Source organism: Furipterus horrens, unplaced genomic scaffold (assembly GCF_987537825.1).
Source record: "Furipterus horrens unplaced genomic scaffold, mFurHor1.1.pri manual_scaffold_2, whole genome shotgun sequence".
Lineage (NCBI taxonomy): Eukaryota > Metazoa > Chordata > Mammalia > Chiroptera > Furipteridae > Furipterus > Furipterus horrens.
This window is the reverse complement of record NW_028327172.1, coordinates 191,391,493-191,408,142: the sequence shown is the minus strand read 5'-3', so window position 1 is coordinate 191,408,142 and position 16,650 is coordinate 191,391,493. Positions and strand designations below refer to the sequence as shown.

The following is a 16,650-nucleotide window of genomic DNA, read 5'->3' as shown; positions in this document are numbered from 1 at the left end:
CTCTCTTTAGAGACAAATAAAGAAATAATATCAATAAGCAAAGTTTTATCACTGGAGCCAATACAGATAAAATGCTAGTAATATTTGGTAATCTTTTTTTTCAATATGAAATAAGATTGTGACTAGGAATACGACAAAATATTTCCTTAATAGAGGAAGTGTACCAGACACTAAGTGTTTCACATTTATTAATTCAGTTAATAGCTTTGGGAAGTTTGAGTAAATTATCTAAGGTCAAATAGATGTACAGCTGAGCAATGATGGTAAAAACAAAGTGCCCAGAACCAATACACAGCCAAAGGCAGGGAATGGGAAGTAAAAGAGATTAAAAGAAAGAATTCTATTCAAATCATAAGGCTTTTAAACATGCCCCTGCCCTTCAGTCTTTAGTAATATTTTCTTGCTATAAATGGGTTTCAGCCTCAGTCCTGAGCCACACCTGCCAGGTGTACCTATTTCCCTGGTTTCACATGCTGGCCCCAGAGCCACATTCTGGGACTGGCCCAATCAAGCACGCAGGCATGCCAGCAATCACTCACTCGCAAACACACTCACAGGCAGTGCTGGGTGAGGTGGTGGGATACAACAGGGAGCTCCTTCCCTTCATGGAATTCATAGTTCAGATGTGTCATGAGAGATTCTATGGACTCCCCCTCCCCCACCTTGTTTTCTGATTGTATTCCCTTGCCTTTTACTGGTATCTGTTTCTCCTAGACTCTGCCTGGCTGTCATCAAGCCCACGTCATTAGCCACTGAGCCAGGAATCCAGATGGGTGGTTTTCTGAGTTACCTGAAAGGCTTACTACACACAGATCTCTGGACCCTGCACCCAGACTTTCTCACAGAGTGGTTCTAACTTGAGGCCTGGAGGTGTGGTGGCAGCAATGCTACTGGCTTGAGGACTGAACTCTGAGAACTGCTCTCTAGAGCGAGAGTGACAATTCTGTTTTTCCTTTTTTCTTTTTCTGTAAAGGGACCAATGGTAAGTATTTCAGGGTTTGAGGGCTGGACTTTCTCTTCTGCAACTCAATGCTGTCACTTAGCATAGAAATAGCCAAAGACAATTTGTAAGCCAATGGGTAGAGCTGTGTCCCAGTAAAACTTTAATCAATACAAAGACAGGCAGTGTTGGGGGATCTGGCCCTTGCGGGGTTCGCACACTCCGTGATGCAGGATGCTCGGGAGTAGCCCATCTCTGCACTGGGCTGTATCCTGACGGACAGCTGTGCATATTGCCTGTCCAGGCAGGCCCCGCCCTTCCACCCTGGCCTCCGATCTCCTGCCCCGGTTCTCTTTCCTCTCCTGGCAATCCTGGACTACAGACAGAGCCTTCTTACCACCAGAGAAGCACTGCTCCTCCCCAAATAGTTCACATCACTGTGTGTTACACATGCTCTTCAAAGTAAGCACAACATTCTCTGTGCGTACATTGGATAAACACAGGAAAGAGGTATCTTTTTAGTCTGGGTGGCTCAAAAACCTACCCAATATGAGTTAACACTTGACCTTAAGTTCTCAACAAAGAGTTAAGAGTCAGCCAAGCAATCAGGAGAGGTGAGGGAGGGAGAGAACAAGGAATTCCAAACAGAAGAAATCACATGTGCACAGACAGAGGTATGCAAGAGCATATTGTGTTTGAGAAGTTGCCATTTAGTCAATATGGAAACAATAAATGAAAGTGAGGTGTGGCAGTGATTTAAATAACACTGCTTTAGTAGGGTTGTTCTGAGGGTGGAACTGGATCAGTCATTGCAAACTTTCTGAGCAGTGTGTTAGGAAAAGACGAGCCTGGCGAAGCTAGCCGGGAACAGCAACTGAAGGGTCTGCCTGTTATGTTGAGGATCCCAAAGCAAAGAGCATGTAGGGAAGAATTGTAGAAGGGGAAACAGAATCAGACATAGGTTTCAGAGAGTTCGCTGGAGGCCGGCTAGAGATGGGTTAGAAAGAACGGAGGTCACAAGACCAGGTCAGAGGCTACTGCGACCACCATCCTCTTGAGCTTGAAGATACACTAACCCTGGGACAGGGATGTGCTGGTGGCTGTGGGATTCTGTCATTACAAATGCTGCCTCTCAAAGGCTGGCGGGGCTCCTCTCTGCTCTGCATTCCACTGCGCACCATTTACTTCTGCGCTTTTCCTTCTCACTGTCTCTCAGCACACAACAATGGGGTTTTATTTAAAAGAAGAGAACCTCAGACCTCTTTCCGTTCTGATTAACCTGGACAACAGTACACAGAGACTAGGCGATAAACCGTGGGAACGACCCACCCGCCTCTTTCTGGAGAATGCAACCGGTAAATTGTTTCAAGGCCAACAAGTAGGTTTTAGCTTGGTTGTGCGAACCACGGAAATCATATTTGAACTCTTCACACAGCCAAGGGTTTTCCCAGTAAGGCCAGAACTCACACACCCAGCTGAAAAGAATCGGGCTTTGAGAGGCGATTGGGTGTAGCCTGCAAAAACAACACATCTATCTTATCTGAGTGAGAGGACAGCAATATCCAGTGTGGAAAGTCTACCACAAAGCATTCCTAATGAGAGATCTATCAGGCCAGAGGGGAGAAGCATGTGATTAGAGTTCTAAGGAAATCTCACGTATTTTAAACAAGAAGATTCTAGAGACGGGTGGAGAGGAAATTCTGAAAAACACATTTCCACCTTCATTCGGAAGGAAAATGGTACATTAATTACAGAGAGTACACAGAGGCTGCCCCACTTACTAAGTGAGTGTGTCTTGAACATGCCAATGGCTCTCAACCCCAAGTGCCCACCTAGTGGTTATGCAGCTTATCATTTGGTTATGTTTTGTTTTTCATGTCTACTACGCTTAACATACATTCTTGCTTTCTTCTAAACCCAGTGGCAGGATAACATGAAATTAAGACAGAACCGGGGGACTTCCAGTCAAGATGGTGGTGCCTCTTTACACAATCACATCAAAATTACAACTAAAATATAGAACCACCATCACTTACAACCATCAGAAATGGAGTTAAATGGAAGTTTGACAACTATGGGATTAAAGGAACCACATCCACTGAGACCAGTAGGAGGGGCACAGCCGTGTAATGAGCTGGTCCCTCACTCACATGCAGTTGATAAAAATTTGGAAGGGATATCTTAGGAGCAAGGAGTCTCAGCCCCACACCAGGCCCCCCAGCCCAGGGTTCCAGTGCCAGGAAGATAAGTCCCCGAAACTTCTCACAGCAAAATCCAGTGGAAATTGAGTTGGTGGAAGGAAGTGCTGGATCCCCAACCAGTTCCTCTTAAAGAACCCACACATGGTCTCACCTACTCAGACTCACTCCTTCTGAGCTCAAGCACCCGGGTAGCAGTTTGAAAGGTACCAGTGACACACTGGGAGAAACAGAAGTGTCTGGAACCAAGGTGAGCAGAGGCCATTGTCCTTTATCTAAACCCTTACCACACAAAGCTGGTAAGCTGGTGCCATACCTGAGACTCCATCAAAGTCATGAAAAGCAGGGACCTACAGCCAAGATTGCTCTACTCAGCAAAGGTATCACTTAGAATTAAAGGGCAGATAAAGAGCTTCCCAGAGAAGAAAAAACTAAAGGAGTTCATCATCACCAAACCATTATTATATAAAATGTTAAAAGGAGTTATTTAAGAAAAAGATCAAAACTATGAACAATAAAATGGTAAAAAATACATATGAACACTTGAATCTAAAAAACAAACTAAGCAAACAAGAAGAACAGAGATAGAATCATGGATACAGACAGTGTTTTGGTAGTTGCCAGATGGGAGTGGCACATGGGGGAATGGATGAAGAGGTGAGGGGATTAAGAAATACAAATAGGTAGTTGCAGAATAGCCATGGGGATGTAAAGTACAGAAGAGGCAATGCAGTAGCCAAAAGACTTACATGCAGGACACATGGACATGAACAATAGTGTGGGGATTGCCTAAGGGAGTGGTGGATGCTGGATGGAGGGGGCAAAGGGGGAAAAATCAGGACAACTGTAATAGCATAATTAATAAAATATAATTAAAAATGTTTATTAAAGCAACTATTAAATAGAAAACAAAATGTTGTTTTGAAAAATTAGCAAGGACATTAAAAAGTAGGCAAACAGTCACTGGCCCTGCAAGGCACTTGATCTTCCCGGAGGGCAGTGTTATAAGAGCTCTAAAACTCTATATTCTCTTGATGGGCAAATTGACTTAGAAGAATATGTTCAAAGAACCCAAAAGAAAACTCGATGTATTAAGAGTTGATCAAAGAAATTCTATAACAGTCTAATGAGTAAGAATATGGTCAAACAGTACAATGCAAAAACTGCTACAATGACACTGAGCAGTCCACCTTCATGTAAGGAAGCAAATACATTCAGTTTCAAAAACAGAATTATATACTTAATACACATTTGCAAAACCATGTTTTTCTGAGTGACTTCACCCATGTTTAAAATTACGTGTGGGAGCTGGGGTGGGGATTTTTCTTTTTATTCACTAAGTTTTCTTTAATATGTGTGTATTACTTTTCTAATTAAAAAAAAAAAAAAGACAGAACTGGGATTTGAATCCCTACTCTGCCAACCACTGGTATGTGTCCTTCAGCAAGTAACATAACTTACCTAACAATTTCTACATCAGCAAGTTAAGGCCAACAATATAGATTTAAGAGGGTTGCTCTGAGGATGAAATTAGATCAGTCATTCAAAGCCTTTTTTGTGTATAGATGGTATGTTTGGAATGAACGTTGAGTACTTATTTATGACATTGCTATGTTTTTGTATAACATATTTGTTTTGTTAATATTAAGAAATTATATACATTGAAAAATGCAAAACAGAAAGTATAAAAGAGATGAGATCAAACATAAGCAGAAACAGAAGCTAGAACATTTTCTTGCTCACCCCAATGGATCATCTTGTGTGCCCCACTTTGGAGGCCTCTGCACTAAAAATCAGGGTCAAGAGCAGAGGACTTGGAACTTAGGAAATACTCAAAAAGTCGCAGGCCTCAGTAGTAGATGAGGCTGCAAATGTTCTTAAGCAAACAGTAAAATAGGAAACCACTGGAATTTTAAACCACCAAGTCACCAGTACATCATGCAAATTTTCATCTACTGCATTTCACTTTGTAGCACAAATGAAAGTGATGTTTGCAGCTACTAAGAATAGAAGTGGGAGTTTTATCTGAAAAAGCATTCCATTCTAATACAGAAGTAACTGTGGACTTGGCAGTCATAAGTGTTCAAGGAAAATCCTGTTTTCCATTAAGTTTTATATTTCTTTAGGAATCCTCTAAACCACTGGTTGCCACGTGTTGCAAAGGGCACTAAACTGTTGTATCTAGTCACACTAACTGTAATGGTTGATTTATATTATGCCACATCAAGGCAGTCTTTAAAAAAAATCTCAGAAATGTCAACCATATTTTGGGGAGGAGAAAAGGAAATAATGTAAAAAGACCACTTACCCTCACTGTCCTATCTTAGCGCTTTATCTCAGTGCCCAGGGGACTAAGCCCTGTCTGAAATGGTATTTTCAGTTTCTAAGTGGACTGCCTATCTCCCACCACTAAAACAAAGATAAGGATTCTTCCTTCCTTGTCCCCCACTGTGCCCAGAGCCCAGCCTTCCATGTGTTGGGCGTTTGTTACTGAATCTTTCTAACCATATGCTTCTCACATTCATATATGGCATAACTTGAAAGTCGGGTTTTTTTTAACAAACGATTGAGTCTAAATTTCTACAGAAAGCATTCTTTAAAACTATTAGCTCTTTTTCTAATATATCCCTAAATTAATCCTTAGTGACAACACATTGATACCAACATCCTCAATGTGCAGAACGCATGAACTACATTAGTACCAGGAATTGGGCTTTCATTAAGCAAACACCTACTAAGTAAATTGAGCTTCTGAGTCAGTCATTTAATGGAATGACTCACTTATCTGTTGACTATTTATTCATTGATTCATGTAGGCCAGAGAGGCAGGCACCAGAGATACAGGAATGAATACCATAGAGACAGTGCCTGCCCTCAGGAAGCTTCCATCTAGTGGAGGATATACATTCATCACAAGTTACAAAATGGGTGTAAAACACATTATTGCTATGTGATTCAAAGGTCAGCTAGATGAGGCCAAAATACAGCTTTCTGATTACAGGCATGCCACGGAGATACTGTGGGTTTCAATCCAGACCATCACAATGAAGTGAACATTCTGATAAAGTGAGGCACAGGAATTTTTTTGGTTCCCAGTGCATATATAAAAGTTATGTTTACACTATACCATAGTCTATTAACCAGTCAATAGAATTATGTCCAAAGGACTATGTGTATACCTTAAAAAAAAAAAAAACTTTATCGTTAAAAATGCTAACCATCATCTGAGCTTTCAGGGTACTGTAACCTTTTTGCTGGTGGAGGGTCTTGCCTCGATGTTGAGGCTGTTGAGTGGTCACTGAAGGCTGGGGTGGCTGTTGCAATTTCTTAAAATAAGGCAGCTATGAAGTTTGCCCCATCGATTGACCCTTCCTTTCACTTGAACACTTATGGGCCACTGTAGGGTTATTAATTGGCCTAATTTCAATATTGTTGTGTCTCAGGGAGTAAGGAGGTCAGAGGAGAGAGGGTGAGGGAGATGGGGAGCAGCTGATCAGTGGAACAGTCAGAACACTTAACAATGGTCAATCCAGTTCACTGCCTAGATGGGCACGGTTCATGGTGCCCCAAACAATTCCAACAGTAACATCAAAGCTCACCGATCGATCCCTGATCAACAGAACAAACGTAATAGTAATGAAAAAGTTTGAAATACTGTGAGAATTACCAAAATGTGACATGGACACAAAGTGAACAAATGCTGTTGGGAAAGTAGTGCCAACAGACCTGCTGGACACAGGGTTGTGCAAACCTTCAATTTGTAAACAAACAAACAAACAAAAAACCCCCGCAGTATCTACAAAGCACAATAAAGGGACGTGCAAGGAAGCGAGGTACTCTTACACTAAGAAATGATTCTCTTTGACCCATGATCTCTGAAAAAACTTTAGCACATAAAAGTATAAGTTTTCATTTTTTAAAATAAATTTTGCAATCCAGTCCTCATCACAAGAGAAAAAGGAAAGAATTTTATCACTAGGAAATACGTCAATTACTGCCCAACCTAGCCAGGTATCTCGCTCTGTGTCCTGTAATGTTCAAGATAAATAATTTGCTTTCATAAACATGAGAAGTATTAATTTGTAATTTATGCAATGCTGAAGATATAACTGAATTTGTCTATTGAAGCAAATAAATATAAATGAAAATTTCAAAAAACTTTATTTACTATGAAGTATTTCATATTTCAAACAGTGGTTTAATTATAATATCTTCCCTAATAACTAAGATCACGGCTCTCTGTACCATTAATTTTCAAAGGAACCCCAGCAGCACAAGTATGAGTATGAGGCAAAAAAAAAAAAAAAAAAAATCAAAAACAAAAAAACCTACATGTCTTAGAAATATATTGGAATAAACGTAATATGGCAGATCAAAGAAGGTGAGAAATCACAGAAAAACCACTGGTATTGAAGCATAATGCTTCACTATCATTGTTACTTATGTGATAGTTTTCCTGACAGACATACTATGAATAAATAAATGCTTAATTTAATTAGAAAATGTCTGAATTTTAAAAACATAGACTGAGGAGGAAGTGGGGGAGGTGGAGGGCAAAGTGAGGGGAATGGGGATGAAAAGAGACTTGCTTGGGACAGTGGGCGCATGGTGCAGTGTGCAGAAGATGTTTTGTTGAGTTGTGCACTTGAAACCTGCCTGTATAGTTTGGCAAAACAATGTCACCGAATAAACTCAATTAAAAAATACAAAGCCCTGGCTGGTGTGGCTCAGTGGATTGAGCGTTGGCCTGCGAACCAAGCGTTGCTGGTTCGATTCCCAGTCAGGGCACAAGACTAGGTTGCATGTCAGGTCCCCAGCTGGGGGCATGAGTGAGAGGCAACCACACAGTGATGTTTCTCTTCCTCTCCTTCTCCTTTCCCCTCTCTCTATAAATAAGTAAATAAAATACAGATGAACATGATAGTGGTTTCATAATCTAAAATAACAAGTCCAAATACATTAATTACCTTTCAAAAAAATGAGGTTAAAGAAGGAAGACAGGGCAAGTGTGCTGTCTGAAAGAATGAGACAACTATAAATTCTCTCACGCTGTGACTAAGAGAGACGAAGAGGTGTCACCATCCAGACACCCAAAGTAATGTGACAATTCTCCTCAAACTGGGTCAGGTCACCTCCAGTATTTGATAGGACTCTAATCACCTTTTTTTTTTTTTTCTTTGCAGTTTAATGATCTTCATGTTCCTGAACAATTTTGCCTTCCTAGTAATAAATGTCACCTCTTGGCCTATATTTAGTAACAGAAAAAAATGTTTCAGTAACATCTTGATATAATTCATAGCATTGGAATTATTTTTTAAATTCTGAAAAGTTTACCATTGGAATGAGCCTAAACTGTACAACCTTGCAGCAGAGATGATATTTTATGGACGAATGTAAAAACCCAGAATCTTCTCATCTGACAGTGACTGTCAATAGGGATAAAAATGTCTGGAGGATTTTTGCAATGTCCCCCTTCTTTCCTTTAGCGTGCCCAAGGGTGAAGGGAGTCCATTCTAGTGCTTGGAAGTGACAAAGCTCTGAACCAAGGGACAGATATCATGGTCTTTTTGGATGTTCTTGGCCTATTTGCATATTTTTTCAGCAACACTAAACATTATAGCCCCCAAAGGAATAAGCCTTTAACTACATTTCAGAAGCTGAATTGCTTGTTTGAACAAACATGGGAGGAATAAGATAGAGTGGGGTTTAAAAGTACAACCTTAAACATATTACAAAGTTTCACTTATTTTGTTACAGATGAAAAACACCCGTTTTCAGGAAAAGCTTTCCAAATCTTTCAAAGTTTGAATGTCTTCACTGTAACACCACTGTGAACGAGTCAAGGGCCCTCTGCAGTACTAAGTGAAATAGGTTCAGAAACACGCATCTAGGACCATAGGATGTTCTAATCTTTCCCTGAAAAGTGAGGGAAAATGTCCATAGCAATTCTGAGAGCTCATTTTCTAAAAACTTCTCACACAGATGGAATATTTTGTGGTTTTTAAACTGTGCCCAGCGGAGCCCCAGCTTGTGCTCATGAACCATGAAGGGGAGAAGGTCAAGACAGCCCCTCCACTCTTTAATCAGAGCAGCCTTACTTTTACCTCTCTACCAATATCTATAGATTACATATAAATTATGATTCAGGCAATATTTTGTTTGGAAAAATGGAGGAGAGGGGAGGAAAAGAGAGAGAGAGAGAGAGAGATTTGAGAATCACTCTCAGTTTAAAATTCACTATCTTACATGGTAAGTCCACTATTATGTTCTACATTAAAAAATAGATTCCAATCACATTTAAAGATTACATAATACCTCTCAATTAAAATAGCCAAAGAGCCAAAATGGATGGACTGTGGACTGTGGCAGCTGAATTGAAAGCCAGGTGACACACCAGCAGAGTCTGTGGTCTGACATGTGGACACCACCTCACTAGGGTGGCTTCGATGGCAGCTGCCACCGTCCTATGGGATGCTAAGCCCAGCTGGTTTTAACACAGCATGGAGTGCAGACTAGTGAAGACAAGGAATCAACCTGGCTCTAGAGATACTAAACGGTCAGGGTTGGAAAAAGAATTTTTCAGAGAAATGGCTCTCAGTTGTGAAGACCCCTTCCTAGTCATTGTGCCTATTTTTCCCCCTGAAAGACTCCTACTCTCCTTTAACTGGTAAAATAATCTTTTGAGGCTCATTTCCAAAGTTACCCCCTCTTCGAAAGTGTCCCCTGGATCTAGTTTGTGTGTCACTCCTCTGTGCTCCTTCAGATACCCTTAAGGAATCCATTCAGACCACCCCATGCAGGGGCCCATGGCTGAGTACTCATTGTTGACTTTTGCATACTAACTAACATCTATTAACCGCCCATTGTGAATAAATGAATGAAACTATGGCTTCTGGGGTAAAGATGGATAAGGAAATCAGTCCTAATTTGAAACAAGCTGGCTGAATAAGGGGACTGTAACCTTTCTGGATCTTAGATTTTTCAATAAAACTTAGACCATGGCTTTTCACAAACTGAAGAGGAATTAGCTATAAATTACCTTTTCCATTTATTTTGGGAACAAGGTAGTTGTAAGGGAGACTTCTGTATTTGCAAACTTAAACTTAAATTTCAACATGACTCACCGTCGCCATCTGCTGGTAAGAGGTTAAACATCTATTTCATTTAAAGATGGAAGTCACAAGGCTTTTAATAACATATACTACACAAACACACACACACAATCACCACCATTGTTTAACCTACAAAATCTAATCTATAAATTCTAGGACAGTCATTAAAAATGTTAGGCATATTAAACATTCAACTCCAGAGTTTTCTACAGTATGCTTCACAAAGAAACAAAATTTAATATCTAAAATCCATTTTCAATCCATCTCATTAGCATGGAGGAAAAAGCCGGCTACATTATATTCAGGCTGTGCAGAAAGGAGACAGGAGCACTTCCAAACAGAGTAAAATTTTAGTTCTTTTTTACTTCTTGAAGGGTGAGAAAAGCAAAATATTAAAAATCAATACTATTAATGCTTGAAGACATGGGACTGGCTGGAGAGATTGAAAGAGATTATGGTCATGGCCTCATAAATAAAAATTATTTTATTTCTCCACATGATACTCCAAGACATAATCATAAATAAGTGTGTTAGGAAAAAAAGATAAATTCAATAGTTGATTAATAAAACAAGCCTCCTGCTATGTGCACATGTAAAATTAGGAGTGGGAAGGTTAGCAGGTTGAAAGGTACCATAGATATTATCACAAGTCTTCTGAGAAATAAGCAGGATACAAAAATAAATTTAAATATAAGAGGAAGATGGTCCTGAAGTGATCATTATCTATTGAGGACATAGGAGGACAGTACCTAGAGTCACATGTGGTGACTATATACAACAAAAAGAACTGCCTGCAGTTGAAATGTGACATTTCCCAGAGAGGCCGGTAGTGGAAGGTGGAAAAAAAATGTTGGCTTTTACTCACCTGAAAGCAAGATCAAATAAACTGTAGCTAACAGGAAGCTTGATTCCACGTAGTACAAACATGAGTACAGTTGAAGGAAGTTATTTAACAGAAAGTGAGATTACAATGAAGACATTTGAGCGGCTAAGAGCATGAACTCTGGAGCCAGACTGAGAATTCTGGCTTGTCCTCTTATGAGTTGTGCAACCTCAGCCGAATTACTTAACTTCTCTGTTACCTTGATTTCTTCAACTGGGAAATTGGGGTAATTGATGGTACCTACCTCAAAGGGATGTTGTGAAGATTTAATAAGTTAATAGATTCAAGTGCTATAAATAGCACCTGGCACACAGTAAGTACTATGTAGAGAAGTTTGCTGTTCTTAGTTAAGGAAGCAAGATTTCTTAGTATTTATACAGCATGAATCATAGTGTGTCTATCATCTGGGGGTTCAAGAGCCTTGGTCTTTTGCGTAGTAAAATGAGGGCAATTTTAGTTGTGACAAAAATGATGGATGAATAATTTCTGACTGACATATTCTTTATTGCTAGCTACAGTCACATAAACAATAGTTATTCTATTATTTTGAATTACATATTACACACTTTTCTTATGTGCACATGCATTGTAACTTGTGTGCCTGTGTACGTGTGTGTGTGTATGTGTGTGTGGAGTGGGGCATGTGTATCTTCAGTGACGCAGAGGCAATGGAATAAATACATGGGCAAGGAGATTGCTAGACTAAACTAACTTTTAGTTTTAGCTCCAAAATTGTGACGTGAATAAAGATCTATACAAAGTCATCCCAGAGACTTTTCAGTAAAAACTTTTAACTGGTATTAAGATTTGTCAATGCTTAGACCAGAGAAGATTCAACAGTAAGTGGTGTGTCAAGACATTTTGATTTTTATTTTATTGGCCCCTTGAGTAAAGGCTGAAGTTGTCTGGAATCCCCACTTTCTATATGAGCAAAACAGTCTTCCACGTACCTTTTCAATTAACTCATAACTCTCCTCGAGTTTGAGCTGCCTGTTCTGCACAGATGTCGATGCGCGCTGATAGACCGTGCGCCACTCCTGGAAGTCGCTCTCGGAAATCTCAGCCACAGCGAAACATAAAGTTCTTAATCCTGAAAAAGGTAACATACACCCCCAACACCAAATAAAATTTTATTCAGAAGTCTGACACTTCCATTTTTATTTAACAAAGTCTCGTTTAGAAAACGTTCATTTAATTGCAAAAATATGTTGAAGTCTGATTCAAGTGTGACAAAACCTTAGTGTAAAATGTATGTTAATGTTTCCCCAGCCTTTAAAGTTGGCACCCTGATTCCAATTCCCAGTGCCTTCCATCCATTTTCCAGGCCTAGAGTGACTTTCTTTTAAAACCTAATTTTATCAGGTTATGCCTCTGCTTGAAATATTTCACTTGTTCCCCAGAATGAAGTCCAAACCGTGAAGTCTGGCTCGTTCACCATATATCAGTTGTTTTCAAACTCGTTCTCTGCCATTTACTTCCTCCATACCAGGGCCTTTGCACATGCTGGCCGCTTTTTCTCCATTCCACCCTTTCCAACTCCCCTCTGCTGACTGTCTTCCATCTATGTTAAGTCTCAGTTCTTAAAATCACCTCTTTAAAGCAGCCTCCTCTCACCCAGATCCCACTGGGCAGAACTCCCCACACACTGCTATGGTGTGGAGGACAACGTTTCGTTTTCTTTCTCGTGGGTCTCCTACATTAGCTTAGTGCTTCTGGAGGGCGGGGACCCGGCCACACTGGAACCCCAGTACTGAGCATAGCAGCTGGCTCATCATATTGGCTTCCTAGGTGCTTAGGAAGGGAGGAAGAGAGAGACCCCAATGAGCCTCCGGGGACCGCCACCTTCTTCTTACTGGGATATGGGGTTGTATTTATTATTGCTCTTTACCACCATAAAGCTGTAGTCATAAAAAACATCTTTAAAAAAAACTGAGGAATCATGACAAAAAAGCCCCCTCAGCAGCACCTGGGGGAAATATTCAAAGTTGATGTTTGAGGTCACCTGGTCTCAGTGCTCAGAGTCCCTGAATTTCATAACTCACTTGGAGGCTGCCTTCAGCCAGGAGCAAGTCAATGGGTTGGGGCAAGGAAGAGGTGGGCAGGAATCCTCTGAGAGCCATGACAAATACCGTTAATGAGGTTCCCGAAAAGATAGGCCCTCACTCAAGTTCATTTAACTCTCAGAATAACTAGGTGCTAGTAATCTAAGGTCAAAGAAAATATGGTCGGGGGGACATGTCAGAAAGATGTGAACACAGGACATGAAGTGCCCAGAGGACTCAGCCTTCCAAGAAAGCAGTAGGGTTGTCTATTGCCAGATCACTGAGAGAAGAACTTAAATCTTTGGGGCCTTAGAGAACATGTGTTTCTCTTGGAAACTTGGCTGGGAACTTACTCTGGAGAAAGCTGCTCTGCTAACGACTGACCTGCACTGTATGCTCGGTAGCTTGTGGCTGCCAAGCCCGTCTGAGGTTGCTCCTTGAGGAATCTGGACTCTGTGGACGTGCCTCTCTATGCTCTTGCACTTTTTGAGGAAACGGGAGGTTTCCTTATGTCCTTGCTTTTCAAAGCTTAGGCTTTGAATCATTCCTATCTCTTCACAGTTTGGATTAAGAGGGAAAAGGATTTGATCCGAGGTCAGCATGGTGTCATTGGCACCAGTTCCGGCCCAAGAAGACAAGAGTGAAAAGTTACATGGGAGGCTTAGATACAGCTCTGGCCACTTCCGTTAAGTTTAGAGTTAAGATTCTACACATTCTTGTATAACTGACCCTAATGTTTAACAACTCTCACTTCCTTTTATCTACACTAGATCTTCTCCCTGGGCTGTGCACTGTCCTGTTGTACGGAATCATGTATTTCAGTAGGACAGAACACAATTTTAGGCCTCACACAGAGGCTGAATAACTATTTAAATAGTTATATGGATTTATTTCTTTTCTTTTTTAATTCAGATCAGAATTCCCAGTTCTTTGCCCCTTGTTTCTTTTTCTTCTGCACAGCTTGAGATACTAAATAAAGCATTTAAACTGTAAATCGTATCTGTTCTAAAAAGTGGACAGATTGATAGACCCTGTACCCTCTAACATGAAGGAAAGAAAAGTCTCTTAAAATGTTAACAGGTATAGGAAAGCAAAATAAATATAATGGGTGGAAACATATAGTGTAATATAAATAATCAACATGAATCACTACCTTGCTTTAGGAATCTCTAAGTAAAATAGTAACAATGATCCCACAGGCTATCAGTAGTCTATGATTATTTTAAAAGTTTTTATCATGCTTTATTACAATATAACACTCACCTTCTGTAGCAAACTGCTCTAAATGTTTTAGGGTAATTTCTTTGTATTTTGAAGTCTCTGACAGTCGATCATAAATTACGGTGTCCTAGAAAACAAACAGAAGGTGTACACTTAAACCGAGCATTCTGAGTTTAATCAAATTGATGTTGGCAACATTATTAGCAGCGAATTAGTGTAAAAACAACCTGATCGGTTTTAAGGCATAAAATATTTTCCCTTCATATCACTGGTTCCCTGATGACACTAGTGAATAAGGTTTAGTCCGGTCTTTTTCATCTTTCTTCCTCTGAATGAATTTGTAGTTTACTCCAATGTTCCAAACCTCATATTCTGGCACCACTGCACCTCCCGCATACTGCAGGTCCTGTCCCCGGACCTGAAAGTGATGCAGAAAGAACTCTGCAGTGTTCACAGGTGCTACAATGAAGAATGGTCCAGCTCTCAGAAACGCTGGGTTGAACAGAGCTGAAGAGCCTGCCTTGCTGTCGTGCTTCCCAGAGCCTTTCAAATGCTGCTGTGCACAGTGCCCAAACTCACTCACTCCTGGACCTTTTAGGGGTGAGGGGTCTTGATGGGCCTGACAAAAGAACAAATTTTGACAGGCATGGGTCTAAATCCATTGAGAGGGCTCGTGGGTGGAATAGAGAGAATTTTGGACAAGCCTAGTAATGCCATAGAGCTGAATATTTCCGGTTGTGTCACGTTAGCTTTAAGACTCAATTTCCTTAGCCTGCAAAAATCTAATTACTAGATTATCTTGAAAGTTCCTTTCAGCTTTAACTGTACGCACCACTTACGTTTCTCTAACTTTTGCCCCTTTATAAACTGCCTATTGTTCCTTCAGTTATTCTTTGGCTTGGATTTAGCATTTTAAGAATTTTAGTACTTGGCCTTCACGGTTTTATTAGACCAGGAAAAAATAAATCATTTACCTGCAATTACTTTCTCAGTGGTATTACCCATTTTGGGGTCTCTAGTCTCAGGGCGGAGATGTGGAAGCTGACTAATGGACTATGATTTAGAACCCTTGAGAGAAACAGAAAACTTAGTGACCTCAGAACAGATGGAATATTCCAGGCCCCAATTATGAATTTCTTTTCATTTTTCAGTGGCGGGATGGGAAGGGGGGCAAAGCAAAGGAAATGATAATTTACCCTCATGGCTCCTTCCTGAGAATGAAAGGTATAACTTATGAACTAGTTTTTTCCAGAGGGTAATGAAATTTTCAATGAAATTAAAATAGGCCATTTAAAACTAAGAAAGTCCTGTAAAAAAATTAAAATCATGTAAACAAAAGTGATAAGGCCAGGGAGATGAAATTCTGCAATGTAGCTAAGCATTCTGGTGGAAGAAACTGATGCTGAGAATAGGAGAATTTTCTACCTTCTTCCAGTGTTGAGGAAAGAAGGGGACAGAATGTGACTTTCTGCATGAATCACACAGCACATTTTTAAGTGATGATCACAACTGTCCATCCTCACATGTGAAAAATAAATACATCTAGACACCTTTCCACCCAGAGTAATACTCATGCACTCAGAGGGCTATATCAAATAATCAAGTATTTGGTACATTGTTAGGAACCAAAAAAGGTGTCTTCACAGGAACTAAAGCATGTGCACCCCTGGGGCCAGACTTAGAACTCACTGAGTCTACATTTACAGGAAATCCTAACTGTGTTTGCTGATCTGGTGCTGTGGCCTCAGAAAGGTCAAAGTGGAATGTCATGGGGAGAGGATGCTGCCAGAGTTGCATGGCACAGATTATAGTTACTTCTTTGCATAAAGAGCCTAGAGCTGCAGGATGAAAAATCTTAGGAGAATTTTCCTTCAAAAAGTTTATCATTTAGACTGAAGTTCCATGCTGCTCTGTCCTTACTTAGAGTTACCTGCACATGGCAGGTGTTCAAAGGAGGTGTCAAATGAGTACCTGAAGTAATCCACAATCATCCCACAATTTCACTTGTATGGAATACTACGCCGTACAATATTGTCATATAAAGAAGGGACTATACAGTGAAATACAAGAGCCAACAATAAGACGGTAGCAAAGAAAAAAAAAAAAAAACAGGTCTCACAAAATTACTTACATAACCACTGCAATTTATATTGAAGTTACCTAGATAATTGTGCGATAAATTAGCCAATCATTATCCAGGAATCTGATCATGCTGTCAGGTCAGATCACAAGGTGAGGCTGACGGGCTGCAATA

The 16,650-nt window shown here is 40.3% G+C and overlaps 1 protein-coding gene across 8 annotated transcripts in view; it reads right to left on the bottom strand.

The window, feature by feature from the left end:
• ATP8A1 (ATPase phospholipid transporting 8A1) overlaps window positions 1-16,650 on the bottom strand; it is a 219,998-nt gene that overhangs the window by 97,695 nt on the left and 105,653 nt on the right. For all 8 annotated transcript variants that reach the window (XM_090266926.1, XM_090266927.1, XM_090266925.1 and 5 more), the window contains 2 exons: window positions 14,439-14,523; window positions 12,084-12,223 (listed from right to left, as the gene is read on the bottom strand). In XM_090266926.1, coding sequence (XP_090123052.1) covers window positions 12,084-12,223; window positions 14,439-14,523 — 225 coding nt within the window. The remainder of the gene's footprint in view (window positions 1-12,083; window positions 12,224-14,438; window positions 14,524-16,650) is intronic.